We start from the raw sequence: 16,779 nt of genomic DNA on the forward strand, positions 1-16,779 counted from the left end.
AAACAAGTTAAGGAGCACAGAAAGAGTGATGGAACAAAGAATGTTAGGTGCAACGTTAAGAGACAGGAAGCAAGTGGTGTGGATCAGAGAGCCAACGGGGATAGCTGATATTCTAATTGACATTAAAAGAAAGAAATGGAGCTGGGTAGGTCATGTAATGCGTAGGTTATATAATTGGTGGATTATTAGGGTTACAGAATGGGTGCCAAAAGAAGGGAAGTGCAGTAGAGGACGACAGAAGACTAGATGGGGTGATGAAATTAAGACGTTTACAGGCACTAATTGGAATCAGTTGGCACAGGAAGGGGTAATTGGAGATAGCAGGGCCTTTGTCCTGCAGTGGATATAAAATAGGCTGATGATGAAGTTGTACACAGAGGAAAATACAAAGGTTCCAACTACACCTTTGCCAGCAGAAAGTGATGAACATATGTATCATGTGAAGAGAAGCGAGTCAAAATTAATATATTACATTTCTGGCTATGTGGTAAAAAAAGTACATACTGCCAACCAAATGTCCTGATTGCAATGCATGCCTCTTGCTAACAACTAAGCAAGGGCGCTTGTTGGCTGCTTCTGCATTTGTGCAGTTCAAAGATCAAGGTGGTTTGTTGTACCCTTCAGTTGAACATTTCACATTTATTACATGCCTAGAAGATATTTTCACAAATTGTTTCTCTCCTAATAAGGTATACAGTGAAAGCATAATAGATATCTTGGAGATGACTCATTCTGATAGGCCCTTAAGTATATTGGTTGCACAGTGCACACAGGATGGTTGACACCCTGTGCCTTCGACTTTTATGTCACAACCAGGCTCCACTTTTTTGTAAAGGGGCTGAACAAAGCGAACACCTCCAAGTGGAAGTCATCTAAGCACTTGAAGTAAAGCAGGCTGACTTGAACACATGTTAAGCCATTAATTTGACTCTTATGCCAGCATCCCCGAGTGATAGCTGCAGCTTAACATTTGTATTGTGTGTACAGCACAGTGGTTCATCTGTATTGTGAAGTTCTTTAAATCATTCAGTGGGCTTCGCTTTTCATATAGTTCTACTTATTTAACCATGGCACTGCATGCAACGTGTTCATTTCTATTGTGCATTTCTGTATTGCACTCTCGATTTTGTCATACCATGGAAAACCTTTTAATGTGTCTCTGATATCATTGTATATTTTTGTTGTACATTTGCGTATGTTAACTTCTGCACATTGTCTTGATTTGAAACATCTTGTTTATGTTTGCTGTGCCTTCTAATAGTATGTGAATTCTTGGCATCATTATCCCATGGAAGTGTGCAATAAAAGTTCTAACGTAATGATTACCAGTTACAGTGTTTTTCTTTTGTCTGATCTGTGCATTGTACAAATTTCTATGCCATACCAGTAAATATTAACTGCTGAAATGCGCACAGCATGCCCCCGTCCTTTCCCATCCGCACAAGAAAGCATCGGTGCATCGCAGTTTGGCTAAAATAGAGAAACAGTAAACTTCAGATGCAAGAAAAGTTAGCTCAACTGGGCCCGTCCTTAGTGCAAATGAATGAAAGAAGTTGCAGAAGTAGCGTTTAGAGTGCACATGCTGCATAAGCTTCCATGCGCGCCTTCCATAGTCGCCGATCGCAGCGCCACCACTACTTTCGCCACTGCGATAGTCGCCCAAGGAGTGCAGTCGTTCCACTGCCCTATTCTAGTACACTGTAACCTGGTGCACAGGGAGAGGCCGGCAGAAGGCAGCCGATAACAAAGCAGCAACTGCGTGTACTGTACGGAGTGGAAACGGTTTCGAACTGGCAGTCTCTTTCACATTTCACCGCTGGTGAGGTTCGCATTCTGTGCTGTATCCAACATCTTTGCAAAGCCATTTTTTTTTTTAAAGTTTACATACAACTTTCAGAATTAGCTGCTAGTCGACCTGGCAAAGAAGAAAACCCAGAATGACATCTAGAACCTTTTCAATCGTGAAAAAATTTCTAAAAATGAGTTTCTGGCTCTTCACATGCCGATTTCATTTCTGTTTTGGTGATATGAATTTCGGGTAACACAAATATTTCATGTGGCCCCTTGAGAGTTGCATAACTGAGGTTTTACTGTATTATGACACATTATAATGAGAATTGATAGCAGTTTGAAGCAACCAACACTGGTGAGTACAAAATGCACTGACATATGATTATGGCTACATTTCACCATTGCTAAGCTGGGTTTTGTGTTCTTACACAGAAATATGTCTTTTTTTCACCGCCAAAACTTACAGGAGCGGTCTTGCACAATGGCAAGACACCCACTACACTATTCTCAATTTTATTTCACAGTTGGGGCTGCAGCTCAGCGCAGCCATACAAAAATGGGTAATCAGAAAAGGGCGCTCTAACCTTTGTTCTAGCAATCATGAAAGTGGTAACTGAAAAGCTCAAGAAAACAGTTACGGACTTTACTCACAGCATCTACACTGTCCTAGTCTCTATGTCATGCAACTAAGAATGTCTGAAGAGTTAAAGGTTCTGGCTTTCGCAAAGCTGTATCAAACTAAGCTTTCATATTGTGGTGCGCATCCTAACGCATCAGTCACATTTTCCATAGAACTTCTGAAGGACTCTACAGTGGCCGCAGATGGATAAATACCTGGACAGAATATTCTGATTGGTGATGAAAGTTTTCAAAACGAAACATGACATATAAACACACAACAGCAGAAGCCTTAACACACAAAAGTTTTCACAGCAGTAAAAAGCTTGGAATGAAACTTACTAATACAGGAAACAAAGAACTGCAAACAGCAGCCAGATTTTAGGTAAATTTAGGTAGGCAGATTTTAGGTGAATGCTGCGCAAGAAACAACACGATTGGCTGTCTTACAATATATTGCAGCTTGCAAGGGGACATTCCAGAGCTCACTCAAACGTTAGCACATAACTGATCACACACCTAAAAAAACGCTCTAGAAGAAATAGCGGATGTGTGTGCCCACCAGTTGGCATGTTCAAGCAGTCAACAAATAATTTCAAGTCAAGAAAAAAAAATTAGAAGTGCTTTCATGCAGACGAAAATGATATGTTACAGGCAGTGACCGCCTATTCAGGCATGTAGGTGCCTTTTGTTTTGACGTGGTAGCCACATCTTACCATATAACCATTATTTTAGCCCCTCTATCCTCATTTTGTTTGTTTTATTTGTTACTACTGTTACAATGCTTATGGAAAAGGCATCAGCACTTTACTAACTGCTCATTCAGCAACAGCAACTCATGTATCAGCAGCAGCTGCTGCTTCACCAGTCCCTTCAGCAGAGGGTGCACTGCATTTATAATCAGGCTCTTGTCTCCTGCAACCTCAAGACAACCCAATGATGGCTAAGTGATACTAGCAGATACATGTCATACTAACTGAACTCTCAAGGTTTCCTTGCTGCCTTACTGCCAGGAATAAAAATATCTGAACAACGAAAAGGCATCACCCAAAGTTGAATGCTGTATGTACAACCAAACATTGAAGGTTTCGAACAGAAGATACCACATTCTTGCACAATATGAAACAGCGACAAAACTGCTGGAAGATCAAAAAGATAGCTCCTGTCATGCCTTGGCTGTGTTTTGATGGCATTTGATGTTGGTTCACGTTGACATAATCCCCAAGTGTAAGTACATGTTGCAACCTGCCCCTCTCTTCAGTAGCACTCATTCAGTTTACACTTTGCTCCGACTTGCTGCTGTATATATTTACTTATCTTACGCGAGTCAGATGTAAAATCCGGAAGAAGAGAGAAACCCACGTAAGATGAAATATGCTAGTCACAACGCACGTTGTTAATTGGAGACACCCCATGCCGTCTACATAGTATCAGCATACAATGGTGCAAAAGTCACAGGGTCAGAGTAACAATTTTCGTAACAGCCATTCCCTTCTTCATGCCCAAACACACGACATGCAAAAAAAAAAAAGGTCTCTACAACCATTCTCATCCACAACAGGGTCCATGCGTCAATCTATGAAATGGAGTAAAATTGGAAAAAGAGACAGAAAGAGGCATGCCATTCTTTCTTGCCATGTTTTTTTGTTTGTTTGTTTTTAGGTGAAATGCACGAAAGTTTCCCGCAGTGAGAGCAAGCAAGAGAGGCCCGCGCACCTTGTATATTAGCGAGCCAGGCTCGTTGAAAGTTCTAGCATTCTTGACGAGAAGCATCAGGTCGCGTTCCAGTTCAGCCAACGAGGTGTAAGTGCCCTCCTGGATGCGTGTCGCTATTATCTTCAAATCCACCGGGTCGGTGATTATCTTGTAATACTCCGGGTACAACTGCAAACAGCCAGACAGAGGATCAGGTCTCTTTTTCAAAGCCTGGGGAAGTTCCGGAGGATGCCTGTATTTTTTTTTCTTCCAAAATGCCACACGGGCTGGTAAAAGCCCTTTTGTAGCATACAAGAAAAATGCAGGAGGACTTGCACCGTGGCTTACTTAACATGAACTTATGCTTAAGCTTGGTGAAAGCTAATAACAACCTAATTTTTCAGCATGCAGAATTTTTGCTGTGATCCATGTTGTCCAAAATGATAACATAGTTGACTTCCGTTAATTCGACACTGACGAGACCGTTGAAGTTGGTCAATTTATCCAGTAGGTTGAATTAAACAAGAGGTGGGTAAAAATGCCAAATAATTCAAAAATATGTTGCCTGATTAACTTCGCAGTATTTTCCCGATTTTAATATGTCCCCCAAATCAAACACACACCCACTTTTTATGAGTTCAATGTAAAAGACAAAAACAGAAATAACATTAGAGCTCCTAAACATAGTAGAAATCTAATGTGCACCCAATATTTTAGCAAAAAGACAAACATAGAAACCAAGAAACTTTATCCTTGCTGAATGAAAATTGATTTATTCCTAGGGTCCATCGTCACCACTGACAGACAGCCCTTTACTGTTTTATGAACCACAGCACGTAGTGCTTCGTGTGGTCCATTGCGTATTTGATAATAATGCTTTTATCAAACAACTCTGCAAGAATTTCATATGGAATGGTGGCCAATACCTAGGTTAACCAATTAGTCAGTTCATTCTGCAACACATGCCATTTCCTGGAACGTCTTAAGACACAAGATGTGACTCGTTGCTACTAGAATAGCATGTAAGATAACTTATCTTTTGAATGAGCTTTCGTAATCAAAGACTGAAAGCTGCATATTGTCGCCATCATGCTACATGATAACTTGTTCTGTTGCCATCTTGTGATGGCAATGGTGATGAGGCTGGTTAGGCTGGCTCTGATAGTAGTAGGCTGTTGCGAATGCCACAAACATGGCTTTGGTTTTCTATCCGACTACACTGTGCAGGCAATTTTTGGACCAATTTACTCAGGAAAAGATTTTGCATGTTAGAACCAAGTAAATACTGTAAACATTCATTGAGAACTACTATTTTTGCTTTAAAATCTTCCTCGGGCAGGCCGAAAATAGGCATTTTCAGTGAGAGATTGACATGTGCTCAAAGCATTCACTGTCCCCCAAATGCCACCAAGACATAGGCAGTGCTGTTATTGGGGTTCCCATTGGCACATCTGTGGATGCTGACCAGTCGAGATGATGTCAGGAACAAAATAATTAAAGCTTGGGCCCATAGAAATGTATGGGTGCTGGTTGGGACTGTTGGTCTGGATTGAGTTAAATGAAAAATTGCATTAGCCAAAGTTGAATTAACGGAAGTCAACTATTCTGCTGTCTAGACTAAAGTACTCTACAACCACAAGAAAAATCTTGAGCTTTCTTTACCAAGGTAAGACTAGGCTGCCGGGCTTGTACACTTAATTGCACTTTCTTTTAGGCACTATTATAGTCCTGACAGGATATCTGAGTGGATATAAGGTTGATATTAGCAGAATAATTAAGAAAGTTAAATGCACACCCCTGTTGAGGTTTGCACAGAAAGCAAGGCATGAAACATTATTTGAATATCCATTTCACTTAGTACTTGAAGTGGTGCCAAGAGAGTGTAAAACACCAGTACTAGAGCTAGGCACTTGAATCTACATGAATATGCAGTTCTACTTTAGCAGGCAAACTGATTGCAAACTGCAGTAGGTTGCACATTTTTAGGAATGAGCCAATACTCGAAGTTTTCAATACAAACTGAACATTAGACATTAACTATTTGCATTCGAAAAGAGCTATTTGATATCTTCGAATATACAAAGCTTACAAAATATCTTGCAACAACTGACTGTCAGACACGGAGCAGCGCAATATGACAGGGGCCAAGAATAAGAAGACATACACACAGTGAGTCTATTATGAATCCAAACCAACTAGCCCGGCAACGTGCCCTAGCAACTGACTGTTATAGCCTGGTTGTTGCTCTCCATCTGGCTAAACAAATTATTGCAAATTATGAGAAGTGAAGCAACAACAAACGTTTCTGAAGCAATGCAGAAACGAAATGAGTAATTCAACCTTTGCTCATTATATCATGGCAGAAGTATACATGACATCCTGTGATTTTTGGTTGTAGTCTGTCATTTAGTGTTGCTGACAGTCTAGTCATGCATCAGTTTTATCTTTTAGGCTGCAGCCAGTGGCGTTTTCCTTGCAACGGGCCCATTCTACATGTGCCTACAGCACACAAGTCCATCAGCAGCTTTTTTTCTTTTCCCACTTGTAATCTTTTGTCAGCAAACTACCTATTTAGCATTTTTGGAAAGCTAGTCATACAGCAGCCATTAAGTTTTAGAAAACTTGTTTGCAACTAGGCTCCAAAGATGTTGAGAGGCTATTCATGCAGTTTTTTATTGACAATTAGTGATTTTGAGTTTAAAGCTGATCCTTTCTCCTTGATAGTTAGCTGCATTTTTTTCACTTGTCAGTACATACACCTAACTAAAACAAATATTCCTGTAGTAAGTATATCCATCTGCATTTGACTATTCCATATTCAATACTAACTATTTATATTCGATCCCTATTAAAAAAGTTATTTACCCACTTTTAACATTTTTTTGCTTGACAGGGTGATCTTCTGTCAACCCTTTTCTTTTCCCTCTTTTCTACATTCTGCTTCATTTAAAGAAGACAGAACAAGATATAGAGCTGTGCAGGCAACAGACCAGTAATTTCAGCATTTCTGAAACAACGAGATGGAGGGTATTGGACTGACACGAACAAAGTTTTGAGAGAGTGCATAGTTAAAGGAATTGTTTTACACATTCCAGCTTTGGCATGCACAGTGAGAAAAGCACACAAGCTTGTAGGCCAATTCTGTGACAATGGAAGTGCAAGTTGAGGCCAAGTTGTGCTGAGGCACCTCTACAAACCCCACATTGGAGCACTGAGGATATAATAAGCAGATGCCTAAAGAAAATGACAAATCAGATTCACATCCAAATTGACATTGCACCTAATAAATCCCAAGCAACATAGAGCACTGTGTGTGCCCCTGGCTATACATCTGTGCCAATGCACACGCATCGCAATCAGTATGTGTATGTCATACATGCCTTCCTTCCAGGGATGTGGGTAGTGTAGAGATCTACTTATCCAGATATCAATGTACGTGCCTGGATGGTTCTCTGTGCATCCATCAGATGCCTGGGAATCAAAGTAAAGGTAAAGCTCAGCCTGCCAAAACTGTATTTTGCGTATGTACACTCCAGAGCAGATGTAATGTTTGATCTGCACCTGTTGCAATCATAAGCATGCACTTTCAACAATCATGGCCAGAGTAAGCCTGCATGCTCTAGTCTTGCCTTGGAACTAGCCACAAGGAGCACATGATAATGTGTATTGTGTGGTTAACTGCCCTTACTGCTATTAGTTACATACAATGTTGATATGTTAAGTTGTTGTGGATGCATAATCACACGCACACACATAATGGCCCATGTTGTCCATGCTTATTAAAGGCCAAATGCAAAGAAATTTCACGTTGGCTAAATCTGTTATGAGTGCTATGCCACTGAAATAATCTTGGCAAATCTGCAGGTCTGGTGATTGTATAGTTTAGTTGTTGTATAGCATAGTAATTGTATATAGCATCTAAGCAGACGGCATGTGCACCTGGTGATTGCTGCTACGACATAAGTCCCAGCATGCCGCCTCCACGATTTTTCAGAGCACCGAGGGCAACTGCAGGCACCATCCTATTTTGGGAGGTCATGCCAAGGAGCTACATGTCTTAAGATGTGCGTCAAATTACCACTCACATCAGTGAGTGGTAATGGCGGTGTTCTTTTTTTCAGTTTTGCTATCAAAAATGGAAATTTTTTCAAGCTTGCCATGACACTTCCGGTCATATTTCAAATGACAAATTTTACACAGAAGCTCTTCTGTATCCACACTATATGATAGTAGGCGTTCTACCAGTTCAAAATTTCCTTGCAGTTGGCCTTTAAGCCTTACTGTGCACAGTGACCGCAATAAATGTGGTAAACTGCCAACAAAGCGCACATCCCCAAACGTTGCCCTTCTTATTTAAAGGGGCCTCGCCACACTATTTTCTTACAAACTGAAAAACAGACTGGAATGCGTGCAACTCCTTTCAATTATTATATTCCCCAAGAAACTTTTTGAGAAGGAGCTAATAAGAACAGACATCTAAAGAGCCCAATGCTTACTTTCCCCATTCCCCCTGAACACATCATCACTTCACAGCTGGGGTGGCGCCGATAACCATGGAGTTTCTCACTATATTACCTAGAGGGAAATCTGGAACTGCTGCGCTGTGGTATACATGGGGATGCCCATGCATTATGACTTCGGATTGGCACCGTTCTCAGAGAGCCAGGAGACCTTGAAAACAGGCACCATTCCGTCTGTCACAATGATATATTTCCTATTAAAACAGCATGTAAAAGGTAGTTTTAGCTTTATTATTATACGAAAAACAGTTTTGTTTAATTATGAGAACTTGCTATTGCACGTACAATTATATGAAACGGAAGAAGCACCAGCGGGCCGCTAAAATTGGATGACAGACGACACGACTTGCGCATGCTTTGGAACAGTTCGCTGTCTGTTCTTGCTTTTCTTCGCATAGTTATGCATTGTAGGTGAGTAAACATAATTTGAAGTCCTATTATGAGTGCATGAAAACCTTTTATGAAGATTTTACTTTACGAACGAATTATTTATGTAGCCATATCCATGTTTCAGACAAAGCCTCTTATAACACCAGCCAACACAAAGTCTCGCAGAGACAAATACCATCGTTCCCATGACAGCACAGTGCCCCTTAGGAAACTCCCATAGACGGTGGTGCCAGATTTACCTCTAGGTGTTATAGTGAGAAACTCTATGCCGATAGCAATACCCTGCCTATTGCCACTTTCTTTCTTTGTCTCTTTTACGCGGTGCACAAACAGTAACCCTTCAAGGTTGGCATCTGACATAGGTGCATGAGAAACAGGATGGGCGGGACGCATTAACTAAAGTCGTTTCCCTGTCTGCTAGAAGATTGCAAGGTATGCTGCATGGGTAAACTTTTTCTAAAGTGATTCATGGTTACGCATAATCACCCAATGGCTGGTATCTATGGGCTGTTACGCTGGCTATGACATCATTGACCGCGACAAAAAAGAGGGGGCCTTGAAAGCCCCAGGAGAAAGCAGGTGAGCTATTATGAGAGATTATGCACTCCCAGCTGCATGCGGCAGAATGGTATTTTACACGCATGTTCATGGCAGCACTGTATACAGATTGTGAGTGCCTTCTTACAGTGTTAAAAAGACACTGCAGCACCCCTTTAAAGCACAGTTGCCTGTAGCTTTCATAACCAAAAATTCAGGCTCATTTTTCCCTTGGCTTTCGAGGAGTACATTTTCCGGAATATTTCCGGAAGTGCATTTTTATTGGTTCTAGGGGCTTCCAACTTGGACCAGTACTACAGGTAACGAGGAGATAATTCTGCCTGTCCAATTCTGGCTGTTTCCACATAAAGCTTGAGCTTCTTATGGCCCGCAAAAAGCATGTGCGCAACCTTTCAATTGGGTTTGGGCTTATAAATTATTCGTGTAAAGTGGACACCTTAAGCAACGCTGAGAATTCATAGTGTTTTAATGACTGAATGCAGGGCAATAAGCATTTTTCAATGTGACTAATCAGCTATCCAAAAGGTGCATACTATTGCATTGTATCAGGTTATTTGCAATTTATCAAACAATTAAAGTTTTGTCTTCAAGAAAACAAAATAAAGAAGGCCAGGTACATATAAGGAATGTGATAGCACAAAAGCAGATGCTTTGTTAGAAATGGGAAAACGGGCACAGAATCAAGACATGAGGAGCAATCTAGAGAACATATAGGCATGCAGACGTGGAAGATTATATTTCTTTAGCTGGAATTTTTCATGCTTGACAGCACCTTCATTAGATCACATTAATTAAATCAAATTTTGTACCAAACTTTTCCTCACCCCAAGCTTGCCCGAAAATATTTAAAAACTGCTACTAGTTCTTTTCCTTTTTTTGTTGTTGCAGACTGCTCCAATGAATTGCACTATTTAGGTGAATATGTTCCAGTAACCCAATATATAAGTTAAAAATCTTTGGTATTCACTAACATATTGCAAAACAATTCAGTCTTTACAATCAATAAGTGGGACGAGTGGCAGCAAAAGCAAGAATCAACTAAACTATTAAGCTAGTGCATGCATTGCTTTCCACATATAAGGAACGAGGCCAGATTCTCACTGCGATCTCATTTTCTGCTCAATTCTCCAGCAGATATGAAATATTGACATCAAAATATGTTGTCTTGGCAAAACTTGAACGATACATCAATAAAGAGACCATAAGACACTAGCTCTAGCACAAAAGCATGAAACCCTTAATAAGGCAAGGCTTTATGCGACATGTGCGATGGTGTGTTATTACCGTGCCTTTATCAGAATAGGAAAATTGCAAACATCGTAGAGCTTAATTTTAGAATGTTAAGATTAGGTTTCTGCCTAAGGCCCTTGACTTAGTGCCCCTAGATTAACGCTTCTGAATATGGAAAATTTAGACTGTGTCAATATCAAAATAATGTCAATAATGAGATCAGGCTTTCTGCATGTTTGGCTGCTAAGCCACTGCTCCTGCAATTGACTTGCTGGATTGCATACCATCAGGCATAACACTTGCCAAAAGCTGTACCTTCGACAGAGAAATTTCTAACAGAGTACCACGTCCCTCCAATCTGACCCAAACAATATTTCCACAATGTATGTTACTTGGTCACTTAAACTCAACACTGGTATATGTTGGTATTAGATGAAATAGATCAGCATTCAAGGGACAGAGGACATGCAGAGAACTATGCTCAGGAATCTTGTTTTAATAATGGAATTTTATAACATGCGAGTATGTAGCATAAATATGGCACAGGATAAGCACACACAAAAATATGGTATACCTTCGTCTAAATAATACAGTGACTGAAGAAAGCTGGAAACTTTGTAGATAACACACGCAAAAAACAAACAAATGCACAAGCCTTTATCTCAATAAGTGAGAGGCAATGAAAAAATAATAATAGTAATAGTATACTAAAATATAAGAGCAAGAAGTTCTGTCTACGAATGAAAAACCAACATGCAAAAAGATGCTACATAAGTAAAACACTACACATTATTTACCCTTACAACACACCTCTAGAGGGCGTCTATAACTTTGCCCCATGTACTTAACAACAGGTTCACCTTTTCTTAACCAAAGTGAATGTCAAGTTCATAGTTCTCACCTTTAGCATTTGTTGAGTGGTCCATTAAAGGGTGATAACGGTCACAGGCTCTCCCATGTTCAAACACTCTGCTATCACTCGACTAGCATGTGATATTATCCCACTTATTTTGTTTTGCTTTTTGAAGGTGACCATATTTCACTGGATCATCACTGTATCGTTTTGTCAAGTGTTTGGTTTTTTTGCCATCATGATAATGTGACAATATAACTACAGGTCCTCTTCATGTTCACATATATTATTTCCCCCTAATTTCTGTAATTTAGCACCTTAAAATGCAGCCTATTGCCAAGCTCCATGAGCATTAATTACTGACATACGAAAGTCGAGCTCAAACTTATTCTTTAACTTCATTCAAGGCTTGCCACTTGGCATACTGGTTCTGTATGTATTCTGCAGAGACTTGTGGTGTGTACGAACTCAAAAAGAGAAGCAGTTTTGCTTGAAAGGCGAAGCATCAATTGCAATAGCAAATTAGTGGACAGCTATACGAAGTAAGGATATTAGTTTTATCGGCCATATAAAATTGTAAACGTAGGCATACCAACTAAATTAACAAGCATGGTGTCACGTGGACACAAGCAAATATGAACACATCTCACTTGATGACCGCAGAAACTCCCTGTCAAAATGCTGGAGTGAGGAAACACAGCAGCAGCTGTGAGCAACTTGACCTTCATGCTGCGTCCCCCACAACACAGACTAAGCCACAGAAACACAGTTCGTGGCGGACTGTGTCCCTGTCGCAGATGGCATTCAAGATACAGTGGCCCGGGCAAGCGCATGTGGCCGCCCAGAGTAGAATGCACCCCCCTCCCTATCCTCCCCTCAGAGCCTCACGTGTTACAGAATATGGCACACTTCCTTCGTGCTTCCCCCCCTTAGCCTCGCATGTGTGAGACTGAGCCACGATCATCAGCTCACCATCGCATGCTTTCACTTGCACATGCAGCATACGGCACGCGGCGAGGATTTTAACCCCTTGGATTTTATACGAAACCTCACGGCGACGGCAGAAATGAACCTGGAGTGTCCATACAATTGCTATTGCAATAAAAGTGTTTCGTGGTATGTATTATCGTGTTCCCAGCAATCAAGCTAACCATGTAAAGCCCATATTAGGTAGCATACATCAGTTTCCATCACTGGAAAGGGACAGAAATGGTCGTTTTCAAGTACAGGTGACAACCGCTGTAAGGGCCACCCTGGCCTGCAGCCCTATACCCGCAACTTCTTCTGCACCAGTGAAGGGACAGGGGAGGGGGTAGACACACGGTGGTACAAAAGTGTGCGGCCTGTAGGAGGGAATTTTATTAGTGATGAGTAGGAGGAGGGGTAATCAGTTGTGTGTACCCCTGTTGGTCAGCAGCAGTGTCGTAGGAGCTCCCTACATGGCCTTTAATCTAATGCACTCCGACACAGGCATCTTTATTGGGTGGGTACTTCATTGCGGACTTCCACTGCCTTGTGGGCCCTTGTAAACTCTTGAATGACTCCTAAAGAGTCTGTGAAAACATTCACACTGTACGTAGCTTAGGTATAATAGAATGGTGCTGGGGATGGCCTGAAATTGCAATACCAAAAACCTGGCTTTCTGATATGTTCAGCGCTGGTGACCACAGGTGAAACCATGGGTTGAGGCAAGAAATCATGCATGTCTGCGATCTAGTATGATAGCAGCGTCCCTATAGAGGTTACAGGCATTAGCGCTTTGTGAGTCAAAGGTGAAGTACTCACCAGTAATGTGACATACCCTGCATTGCCATATTGTAATTTAAGATCTACGTTCTGTTAGTGCTTACGCAGGCGAAACCCCAAGAAGGCATTTGCTCAAGCAGGTTGTCAGTCAGAAGCCCACAGTTCTGGAAAGGGCATGTGCAGCGCTAAAACAGCCAGAATAAGCTGCTATTTTAGTCTGCATGCTTTTTCACACTGCGAAATTAGTTCCATTATTGCATTTTCCAGGACATCTTCCTGTAAAATTGGCAGTGTAACAATGTGATGTAGTGCAGTAGTTGTGAGCATAGCAACCTGCTAACGTTTCTCCAACCGAGCATACTGTGCCAAAGTATGTTTCCAAATTTATCATGGTGTCGAAGGTGCTAAGCAGAACACAATATTAAGAGCACAGACAAATGCACAAAAAAAATTTCCATATTTACTCGAATCTAGGCCGACCCCGATTCTAACCCGACCCCCGAAAGTCCGAAGCCAACAAAAAAATATATATATATTACCTCGAATGTAGGCCGAACAAAAAAAGCGAGGACAGCATTTATTGTATCTGAATGTGCATAGCTCATTCAACGTCATCATCGCTGCTTGACTCGTCGCTGTGTTCCTTGTCACTGTCACCTTCAAACAGTGCACAATATCAAAATACACAGCCGTCTGGTCGGCGTTGCCGATTCGCCAAAGGTTGTAGCCTGCCGCTTCTCTTTTTCGCAGCACGCAGCACTGAAAAGCTATCAGCTTTTCTTCGAAATCGCTTGGCAGCTTCTGGGTGATTGAAGTGCGATGCCGGCGGCTGAAGCCAAAGCGCTTCATGAATTTCTGAAGCCAGCCCCGGCTAGCTTTGAAATCCTTTGGCGTTAGGCCTCGCTCCCTCGAAAGTTCCCTAGCTTTCGCTTGGAGCACTTCTGTTGTCACTGGAAGGGCAGCTGCTCTCTGTGTCCGAACAAAGTCGGCCAAAACTGTCTCCACTTCGTGGTGACGGCCTTTCTTTGGTCCGCTAAATGCCATCCTCGTTGCGGCGTACGCAAAAAGCTGCTGTCGTTGTCCCCTCCAACAACGGACGTTTTTCTCATCGATGCCGAAGTCCCGCCCGGCTTAAAGGTTCGACAATGCCTCTGCGGCTATCACAACTTTTTGCTTGAAAGCGGCACTGTAGTGGCATCTCCTGCTTGGTGCCATCGCGAGAACACCACACCGCACACCGATACAGCCGAGATGACACAGGTCAAAATGGCGACCTCGCTTGTGTACGGTTGGCTATTGGCATGGCTAGTAGCGGCTGCGATACTGACTTTTCTAGATGGCACTAGCTATGCAGCATATTTAACAGTTTCAATGAAAAACTGGCGCATTTTTTAAAATCCTCGAAGATTCGAATAAATACGGTACATTGCATATTTTTGTGCATGCGCCACTTGAGTGAGAGTTTGGAATTATTTACATCTGCATGGCTTTAATAAAGTACAGTAAAACCTCGTTAAATCGCAGTTGACCGGAGGTCGGAAAAAGCATGTATTAAAGGGACACTAAAGGTTACCAGAAAGTCAAGTTAAAGTGATAATGCAATGCTCTAGAACGTCTAAGGCGTCAATATAATCGCGAACAGAGCATTAGTAACCGAGAAATTGAAGTAAATGCATGGCACGATTTGAGACACCCCAGCGACATTCCGGTACTAGCCTGATGACGAAAGCACTCCTCATCATAATTTATGTCACTATACTCAACTACTCGTATTAAAAAGATAATTTCATTAGATTATAAGACGGAAGAAAATGCTACTTGTCTACTTCTATTCGATTCTAAGAAAAAACAACATTTTGACGTTACCCTTGAGTAGTATGGGTGATCGAAAGGTTTCGTTTTCGCTCGACCCTGCGCGCTCGACTTTGTGCCGTGCGCGCTTTGGAGTTTCAGTTGTTTCTTTATTGCGTCGTGCTGCGGTTGTCCTGCTGGCTCGCGAAACTTGCATTTGGAACAAGCAGTGAGAATGCCACGTCCATGTGATGTCGTGGGATGCGCGAACGGTCCGCGGAACTTGGCCAAGGACAGTTGCAGTGGCGAATTCAACGTTACTTATCACTGTGTGCCAACGAGTGAACCTCTCCGTTTGAAGTGGTTAAGTGCCGTACCTCTGCCACAGTGCGCTGGCAAAGAGCCGAAAAATCACGTAGTGTGCTCGCTGCACTTTCGTCCAGAGGATTACGAGTTCAATGCCGACTTACTGAAGTCGCGTGAAGTGCCTTTCAAAGCAGGCCGTCGTCGTAGTAGTATGCAACGACGCCGGCAGCGCGAGCCCTCAACGGCAGGTCACGTTCATCAGTGCTTAAATCACTGAACTCGAGCCCAGCATTGCGAGCTAATGTGTCGTTGTTAGGATCATCCATTGCAATGAGCGTCGAAGTTGGCATCATAAAATAAAGAACCAGCTTATCGTCATGCGCTTTCCCTTCCGCTAGCCACCATAGTTCCGTTTTCGCGCTGCTTTCGGCTCTGTCTTGGCTCTTTCGGGCTGCGCGTTTGCATTTTGTGCAGAAAAGCCATAGCACCGTCTGCGGGAGCCGCTTTACTCACCGACGGCGCAACGTCACTATGAGACCATGACGTCAATACTCCTCGATCGGAAGGCGGGTGATTTTAACTGCGCTAGAGGTACGCGGACGCTTCAGAACGCATTTTCTCTTAAAATAAGTCTCTTCTTCGCACGAAACAAGCGTTTCGAGGTTTCTGAGATGGTATTTCAACAGTCCACGTTGACTTAATATTAACCTTTAGTGTCCCTTTAAACGGTAGTACTGCTTAACCGAAATAGCATGGTATCACCCACTTACGTGTCAAAAACGGAACTTGGAGAGAGTGCAATGAAAGGGGAAAAAGCATGCAGTATTTATTCACTTCATTTGACAAAAGTTTTATTTTCGTTTGATGCCGCAGCGGCCTAGCAGCGACAACAGCGGCGTCAAACTTACTGAAGATGCGAGCCAGCATTTCAGCCAGCCCCCTCTCCTCGCCAAACACTCTCATGGCAGATTCCTCGTTGGCGTTGCATATTCTCTATGCACGGGCGCGATAGCGCTGCAGAAGTCATAGGGCGCCTTTTTCATTGCAGGGTGTTGTTCTCGTCGCGACATTTCCATTCATGAGGCTGATGTAAAGCGCAGCTTCTGCCACTGTCAGGCCTGAATTACCCGTGCTTTCGCTTTCCGTGTCGTTTTCATCCCTGTGGCTAGGTGACACTTCGGCAACAACAGAGGCAACGATGGCAAAAAGTCGAACCTCGTAGCCAACATCTCTTCGCAAACGCAGCAGCGTTGCCGAGCAACTTCTTCACATTCCAAATGC

The 16,779-nt window shown here is 42.3% G+C and overlaps 1 protein-coding gene across 7 annotated transcripts in view; it reads right to left on the reverse strand.

The window, feature by feature from the left end:
* Positions 1 to 16,779, reverse strand: part of polybromo (protein) — a 109,206-nt gene that overhangs the window by 75,114 nt on the left and 17,313 nt on the right. For 6 of the 7 annotated variants that reach the window (XM_075681366.1, XM_075681368.1, XM_075681371.1 and 3 more), the window contains exon 7: positions 4,126 to 4,293. The exons of the other annotated variant lie outside the window; for it this stretch is intronic. In XM_075681366.1, the coding sequence (XP_075537481.1) occupies positions 4,126 to 4,293 (168 nt within the window). The remainder of the gene's footprint in view (positions 1 to 4,125; positions 4,294 to 16,779) is intronic. 7 annotated transcript variants of the gene reach the window in all.

This window comes from Dermacentor variabilis, chromosome 2, assembly GCF_050947875.1.
Source record: "Dermacentor variabilis isolate Ectoservices chromosome 2, ASM5094787v1, whole genome shotgun sequence".
NCBI classification, from domain to species: Eukaryota; Metazoa; Arthropoda; class Arachnida; order Ixodida; family Ixodidae; genus Dermacentor; species Dermacentor variabilis.